This window comes from Cornus florida, unplaced genomic scaffold (assembly GCF_030987335.1).
Source record: "Cornus florida cultivar Cherokee Brave unplaced genomic scaffold, ASM3098733v1 CherokeeBrave_3.0.0_Hap2_Chr03, whole genome shotgun sequence".
Taxonomy (NCBI): Eukaryota; Viridiplantae; Streptophyta; class Magnoliopsida; order Cornales; family Cornaceae; genus Cornus; species Cornus florida.
The window spans coordinates 7677340-7686221 of record NW_026775573.1 but is presented as its reverse complement, the minus strand read 5'-3'; the positions used below and the strand labels follow the sequence as shown (position 1 = coordinate 7686221).

Here is an 8882-nt window from a genome sequence, read left to right as displayed (position 1 = left end):
AGTTTGCCCATTCAAACATAAAGTTTATTATATGATACCCACATTTCCAATTGTTTGTTTTGTATGAGAGAGTATTAACTTCAACAACACCAATCATAACTCCCAATCCAAGCATGGAAAAAGAGGAACCAGATCCTTCCCTATGCTGTTTCCATCCTGTGCCTCTCTACCTCTACCTCGCTTATGTAACAAATACGTTATATCGTTGTTGTTGGTGGTGCATTTTTCTTTGTAACTATTGCACTAGCGATTCAAGGCGGGTGCATAGGATTCCCTCCACAGGAGGGGATCCGGATCCGGAAAAAGAGAAGCAAGCGAACAAGAGTCAGCTTAGTTCACATTCTCTTTCACTGATTTGGCTATGGGCTATTGCTTCACTTGGTGCAATGATTCTAATCTTTCCTTCCCAGTCCCCTCAATTAATGAGGATCACACTGCATAATGAGGGGAAAAAAAGCCTTTCTAAGTTAATTATCAATTAATAAGAAATTTTCGGCTCCACCATTTGGTGCATTGCATTGGCTCTAAAGTCATTATTCTCATCTTAAAGAGAAATTCTTCCAAAACAGACGTGGGTTTCAAGACAACTAACTCCGATCTATATATATTGCCTCCCAAACTGACTTTAAAAATTAAACTTATAAAGTCTAAAACAGTACAATTTTAAAGTTTAATCTAGTAAGTGAATAAACTAATACATTTACTAGCTAAACCTTTCAGCAAAAAAAAACCGGCTTAACTACTTTTTTTTATTTTTTATTTGAGATTACTTGCTTAACTACTTGCTAGAACTAGTATATATAAATACACATTAATTATGTGATGGATCAACTCAGAGAGAGATAGAGCAATGGACTGTAAGCATTTCAGCCACCACTACAGCCTCAGTTTTCATCTTATGAATCCTATCCTAATGTTCCTAACCTAAATCAGTCTATTTGTAAAACAAACCTGAATTCTTATGCCCAAATGAGTACTATATGCTCCGAGGCACTGTCACAGGCCGATAAACCAACATTACTGCCAAAGCCAAAGGTGAAGCATTTTCGCCACCATCATGCTTTGCAGTTGTCCATAATGCAAGAGGAAGATGGGGTTCCATTCCCAAATTTGTGAAACCTGAACAGCTTACTCTGTTGTTTTCCTTCCCACAGTAAATCAAATGGCTGTAGAAAGGAAATAATTAGTTGAAAGGAAAAGAGTAATACCAGCATCAAAGAAAGTAAACCCTTCCCAGGTAGTTAATCAGAAATATACAAATGAGTTCGATTGAGAGATTTATTAAAAGATTCGTAACATTTACAGATTTAAAAACCATCTCGATTCAATAGTTAATAGGAAAAAAAAATTATTTTATTTTTATTTTTTTATTTTTTTAACCACTTGCATATTTTTTAGCCAATGATTGAAATGGTCAAATCAAAAGAATTTATGATTTATTATTTGCAGTGGTTGATCATGGGCGTATATAACTTTCAATCCCCTTGTTTTAAGCAAGACCCACCCTTCAATTTCTTCACACTACAGGATGCTCAAACGGCATCTTCATGATAAACGTACTCTTCAGCACTTTCTTGCATTTAATGGACCGTGTAGGCTGATTTGAATCAGATCACTTCCTATGTTGAGATTTTGTGTTTTCTGTCCTGTACCGCTTATGTAACACAATACATCGGTTACAAATTAACGATATAATGTTATTGCGTAAGCGATCTAAGTTAGTTATACATAAACAATATAAAGTTGTTACATAAGCGATGTAAAACTGTTGCGTAAGCGATCTAAATTAGTTATTGCATAAGTAATGTGAAGTTGTTGCATAAGCGATGTAAAGTTGTTGCGTTGGCATAGGACATCCTGTGACACATAAGAGAATCCAGGTTCGGCCTGATTTTTACATAAATGACCCCTAAAAGAAGCAACCTTCTGAAATCGATGCTTGCTGGTGTATCCCATCTACAAGCTAGAGAAAATTGAATTCAATAAAAGATATTCAAGCATGATTGATCATTCACACACTTGTAAACTACCAACGCTAAAATTCCTCACAGAAGCTTTTTATATCATGCTAACTTTGTATCTCAGAGAGAGAAAAAGTCAATTGCAGCTGGTGGACAATAAAAAATATCTAGTTGCAAGTCAGCCACAAGTTGAGGAACTACACAAGAAGCTACCCCAAGTTACAACCTTCTGTCAAGTAGATTTTGGGTTCATTTTTCAAAGATTGTGTTGCTGTTTCTTAATTTATACTTGCATTATCATTAATTGAAATCAAAATTACTTTTTCTTACAGAATTATTTAAACACTTAGGAATTTTTTAAAGTCTAAACCAGTTAATGGCATAAACTTATAAGTTGACTTCTTACTCAAATAATAAAATTCCAAGCCAACCTTTCTAGCGAAGGAAAAGAATGCCAGGACTTTCTCTACTTGCTAAAACTTCTATATATTACATGTAAATGTAGAGCAAGAGAGAGAGGGAGAGAGAGCAATGGTGTATAAGCATTTCAGCCATCATCACAAGCTGAGTTTCCAGCAGCTGCAACAAGCTGGTGCACCAGAAATCCAATGTTCAGGTTGCAAGTCATCGAGCTCCGGTTCACTCTACAACTGCTGGCAATGCAGCTTCTTCCTCCATGAACAATGCTTTCGTGCAAGCCGGTCCATGGAACATCCTTCTCATCCATCCCACCCTCTCACTCTTGTCCCCTATCCAACTTACCCCTCTGGTTCCTTCATTTGCAATTCTTGCAACCAAACCGGAACTGGCTTTTCCTACACTTGTGCCAATTGTGAGTTTGACCTCCATGTCCATTGCGCTTACGTGCCCCAAACCACCCATGAATCATACCCTTATGTTCATAACCTACATCACTCTCTCACCAACCAAACACCTGATCACTATGCCCCATTCGTGCCCCAAATTGCCACCCATGACTCATACTCTGCAGCTCCTAACCTGAATCACTCTCTACCCAATTCAGCACCCTCTTTCAATGCCCAATATTCTCACATGACTCAAAGTAGTGACACCCATGAACCGTATTCTAATGTTCCTAACCCAAACAACAGTTTCAAAGCTCAATATCCTCATATGCCACAAAGTGACATCCATGAACCATATCCTAATATTCCTAACACGAATCACTCTCCCCCCATCGCGAAACCTAGTTTCAATGCTCAATATCCTCAAATGCCTCAAAGTGACATCCGTGAACCATATCCTAATATTCCTAATCCAAATCACTCTCCCCCCGCCGCGACACCTAGTTTCAATGCTCAATATTCACACATGCTACAAAGTGACACCCAAGAACCATATACTAATGTTCCTAACCCAAATCAATGTGGAACCCATGAACCCTACCCTATTGCTCCCAACCTAAATCATTCTCACCCCGTTGAAACTCCTGGTTTCAATGCCCAATATTCTTACAAGCCTGAAACTGCCTCCCATGAATCTGTTCTAAGTGGTCCTAGCCAACAACACTTTGTTCCAAATGCTGTTAGCACCGAGGCACTGTCACAGGCCAGTAAGCCAACACATGTTTCAAATGCGAAGCATTTCAGTCATCAACATGCCCTGCATCTATCTGAAGTACAAGAGGAAGATGGGATTGCTTGCTCTGGTTGTGAACAAGACCTTTCAGGCTCGGCTTACAATTGCTCCAAGTCAAAATGCAACTTCAACCTCCACAAGTCATGCTTTGAATTGCCTAAGCAGATCCAACACAAGTCTCATCTCGAGCACCCTCTCATCCTTCTATCCTCCCCGGCTTATGAAGATGGGGAGTTCACTTGCAATGCCTGTCTCCAAAATGGCAGCGCGTTTACCTACCATTGCTCAACTTGCAAGTTTGATCTCCATGTTGAATGCTCTTCCCTGCACGAAACTGTGAAACGTGAAGATCACGAACACACTCTTACTCTGTTGTATTCCCCCTCATACAAAAAGGTAACTGACGATGGCAAGGAGATGATCTTCGATTGTGATGTATGTCGATGCACGGTTGATGAACACTGCTGGATCTACTACTGTGAATTATGCGACTTTGGCACCCATTTGGATTGCGTGACAGCTGAAATAAGCCAAGAAGCAGCACAGGAAGAGTCACCTTTTGCAGCTAAACTCCGAATGCAACTTGAGATGCAAAGGCTTCAGTTTCAAGTGCAAATGAGTCAGCAAACTGCACAATTGATGGCCAGCATGGGACAAAATTTGGTCAACCTAGTTTGATAGATTTTATGCATCTTGTTCTCCTCTGGGTTGGAAATTGTGTGTGTTTGGTCTACTTTGGGCTGGATTATGATTTTGCTGCTTTTTCTTCTTATTTTAGTGATTGTGTTTTTCAATATATGTATGTTGTGTTTTGCAAGTTTGCCCATTCAATTATAAAGTTCATTATATGATATCAACAGTTCCAATTGTTTGTTTTGTATGATAGTATTAACTTCAACGACATCAATCATAACTCCCAGTCTAAGCATGAACAGAAAAGCATGGAAAAAGAAGAACCCGAATCCTCTCCTGTGTCGTTTCCATCCTTTGTCTCTGTCCAGTGCATTTACATCGCGTATTCAACAACTTTACATAACTTATACAACACCTACATTATATCAGTTAAAAACCATTATGAAGGAAAGGAAGCTTATATGGGCCATTGCTTGGTGCAATGGATCTAATCTATCCTTCCTAGCGCCCTCCATTAACAAGGATAACACTTCATAACGAGGAAAAAAAGCCTTTCTAATTTCCGGGAAAAATGAAAAAAGATAAAAGAAAGAAGAAACCTTTCTAAGTCCATTATCAATTGATAAGAAATGTCCACTGCAGGAAATGGTTAATTACAGGTCTTGGAAACTCGGCTTCCCTATCTCTCTTTCTCTCTCTCATCAAATTAAAGTCGACACATTATTGACTTTAAAAACCAGTCAACTAATGATGTGATAGATTAATTAGTTAAATAACATGTAACTTGTATCTTTCTTTAGAGGGCTTTCAATTTAGCAGAAAAGTGGAAATAACAGCCAGGACTTGCTGGGAAACATGTTTAAGTACTAGAATATAAATTTAATCATGCAATCGAATTTTATGAAAACAAAAATATTAAATTTTTTAAACCACTCATTTTTGCCTAAGATTGAAATGATTAAATTAATACATGTTTGGAATTGACTATTGAATAGATCTCAATGGCTTATCGCAAGCTAGTGTGACGATTTGACGATAACTTAATAGGATTCTAATGGTCAATGGAGTGGGAGAGGAGGTAGCTTCTTCAATTCTCTTACTTGTAAGCAACAATTAGCTTTAGATTTCTTCAATTCTCCTCCACACTTCAAATGGAAGATTGAGAATTCAAGCTCAAGTGACGACGTGTGTGAATAAAGTTACAACTTGAGGAGCTATAAGAAGTTCTGCTCGCAATGCAATTTCGTCCTCTCCATGAACAATGCTTTCACGAAAGCCGCTCTATCGAACACTCTTGTCAACCATTGCACCCTCTAACCCTTGTCCCCCCTGGTTCCCTATCCAATTACCTCTTTGGTATCGAACACTCTTGTCAACCATTGCACCCTCTAACCCTTGTCCCCCCTGGTTCCCTATCCAATTACCTCTTTGGTGTGATGCTGTGGGTCAAAGTTTTTTTTTGACCTGTTTTCTCTTGTGGGTCGTGGACTCGGTTCCAGAACTCTCTTATAGCCCAGTATATAAGGTTTGGATTGTGTCGTGAGAGAAAGTTTAGGGGCTGAAACTTGTAATCTCTTATTATTCGCATAGAGAAATCTTTAAAAACCAAGTAAATTTCTGTGTGGGTTTACTTTTCTATCGATTACTTGATGGTGTTTTTGGTTCGCGTTATTCGTCATAACATCTTGTTCCTTCATTTGCAATTCCTGCAACCAAGCTGGAACTGGATTATTCCTTCAGTTGTACCATCTGTGAGTTTCACCTGTCCATTGTGCTTAAATGCCCCAAACAACCATCCATGAATCATATCCTGATGTTCACAACCAACATCATCACACACTTACCAACCAAACACCCTATTTCTCTGCCCAATACGTGCCTGAAACTGCAAATCATGAATCATGTTCTATTGCTCCTATTCTAAATCACACTCGTCTCTTCCTCCCAATGGAACATCCAGTTTCAGTGCCCATTACCCTTACCTGCTACAAAATAACACTTATGAATCAAATCCTAATGTTCTTAAACTGAACCAGTCTATCGGTAACCCCAATTAAACACTAAGTTCTGGTGCCCGATATTCTTTACAAGCCACACATGAATCTCTGTTCTCAATGATCCTAACCCACACAACACCACCATGTTCCAAATAAAAAGAAGGCAATTTCTTATGCTCAAATGAGTACTGTTTGCTCCGTTGCAAGCTGATAACGCAATATGGCCGTCTTTAAGTGCTTGAAAATTTAGAAATCAAAAAGCACCCATGATCTGTATACCTGAATATGGGGTTCAATGGAGAGTAATTGCTTTGATTTAAACATGCATCAGGAAGAATACTCAAATCGGTTGTTGGCAAAATAGTGGGCCCCACTTTCGTGAAACCAAAGGCATCCTTCGGTTAGTGTGTTCTTCCACCCACCAGTTCGGTGTATAGCAATGTCCGAAATGATATGAGAAAAATGATTAGGAGACCGAGGAAGAGACGGAAAGGAGAATAAGAGGAGAGAAGAAAAAGATAAGGTCATTAATGGTGGGATGAAGTAGTTTTATCGCAAGAATTTAAAGCGTACAAATTTGATTTCTTTTAAGGATAAATTTCCCTAGTAAAAAAACGAAATTTCAAGTAAATTTTCACGTTCATGAGTTGAATTCCACTAACTTGAAATTTTGATTCTTTTTAGTGAAACCTTCCATCAAGACCAATCAAGAAATCAACATGCGTAAACATGGTAACTATGTAGACATAACATAAATAAATGGATGAAGATATAAAATTTCAGTTTCAATCCTGTCAAATCGACTATTTACACACATGTGGACTCCTTCAGATTGGCCTGGTCCACACATGAGAACATGTGATGAACTTGGACCGTAGAACAATGTCCCCGATTTACATCCACAAGTCACCACCAGAACATGAACTGATGATGCTTTGCATGAGCACCATAGAAGGAAAAAGAAGGAAACACACTTTGATTTGTAAAACGAGTAAGGAAAGACCTCACCTCTCTGAAGCATGAACTGCTGGGGCACTAACACTTCCATTTGATGTCATTTCTTCACAAAAGAAACAGAAAGCGTCGTCATCATCAGCAAGACTGTGCCGCAGCAGCCACAAGTAGCTAAGATTAGGCCCTTATGAAGCTTGTTGAGCAAACACGACAAATCGATATTAAGACAGAAAAAAACACGAGTCACATGAAAGTTTATATTAATGGACATTCACATGCTGAAACATCCGCCGGGGTCCGCCCGGGGGGGGGTACCAAATTTAACTTATAATCAAACAACAGTAAAAATTCAATCACCTTCAAGATTATATAGGAAAAGTAAACAAATTAAACAATATCCGACTTAACTCTATACTGGAGTAAAATTCAATCCCCTCCAGAATCCAGAGGGCACCGGAAACAAACTTCCGATGCACAATTTTAATTGTATCTACAATTCAATCTTCTCCGGATGCCAAATTTCTGGTGCACAAACCTAACTACATCTAGAGGCTAGAGCCAGGTAGAGATGCACATCAAAGACATTTCAACACTAGGACAACTCTCACCCACAGCCCTAAATCAACCTCCAACCATTCCAACTACTACCTATAGCACTCGAGTAGCAAATATAGGTAATCCGCTGATAATTCTTCACAATAATTCTACCGCAAAAACCAGTTGATGCATGAAAGTCCATGTTTTGATAGCAGTAGGCCATGACAATAGTTTCCAACTTATTCCACAGTGCAATATACTCAACAAAATTCTTAAAACAATATTTAAGCAAAGCAATGCGAAGAATAAATTTGAAATTTGCAATGGACAGAGGAACCCAGATGATGGGTGCTCTCTCCATGTTATTAAGGCAAAGCTAGACAGCAAGCTCAATTCAGATTTACAGTGATAAAATGGTTCAATCTCCTTTAGGGTCACTGCAAACAAATGCAAGAATACAACTTTCCAACAAGACCAGTGGATTTTTAGTCACTCCATATTCGTATTTTCAGTTGGCTGCGAAAACAGAGATTACGCCTCTGGAACCTCCAATTTATGTCCTCAAGCAACCATCTACAAGAAGCATGAATTTCACATGCAAATATATAACCAGCACAACAGAGAACTCTACCTTTTCCCATTTTTTTTTTTTTTTTTTTTTTCCAAATTTATACTCACACACACATGCCTCCATGGAGGATTGAACCCCTACCTCCCTTTAGGAAGTAAGGGCCTGATACCGCTAGGCCACTGGTATGTTGGTCAATGAGAACTCACTTGTCTTTACTACCCCATTTTTTTACATCAATATTCCCTCTGGAAAAGGTTCAGATCTTTGCAGTAGTCTTCTCATATCAAAAAAACAATATGCAACTCATCTGTTCAGATGAGTTCAAGAGACAATAGCAATGTCATCCCCTTATGCACAAAAATTAATGCAAGCAACTTAACACAAGCAATTGCAGGCATATTCTAGAGCAACGAAATATAACGAGGCCTTCGGTCTAGATTCTTTCTACATTTATAAGTTAGGAACTTAAGACCTATATATATATATATATATATATATATCCAAGCATTTGTGCAAACTGTGATTGTCCCTCTGCTTGGGCTTTCTCAATTAACAATCAACATGAATGGTGAAAATTCCCAGTGTCAATCAAACAACAATTCAACACATGCATAAGGGATTAACGAAAGA

General features: G+C 38.5%; 1 protein-coding gene across 1 annotated transcript; it reads left to right on the top strand.

Annotated features, from left to right (window-relative positions):
- Window positions 1–2492: 2492 nt before the first annotated feature.
- Window positions 2493–4238, top strand: LOC132301036 (uncharacterized). The gene has a single exon (XM_059798329.1). It carries the CDS (start codon window positions 2493–2495, stop codon window positions 4236–4238), a length of 1746 nt encoding a protein of 581 aa, XP_059654312.1.
- Window positions 4239–8882: the final 4644 nt, after the last annotated feature.

What these genes read in the sequence shown, in the direction of transcription:
- LOC132301036 (XM_059798329.1), top strand. Translation starts at nt 2,493, where the DNA reads ATGGTGTATAAGCATTTCAGCCATCATCACAAGCTGAGTTTCCAGCAG.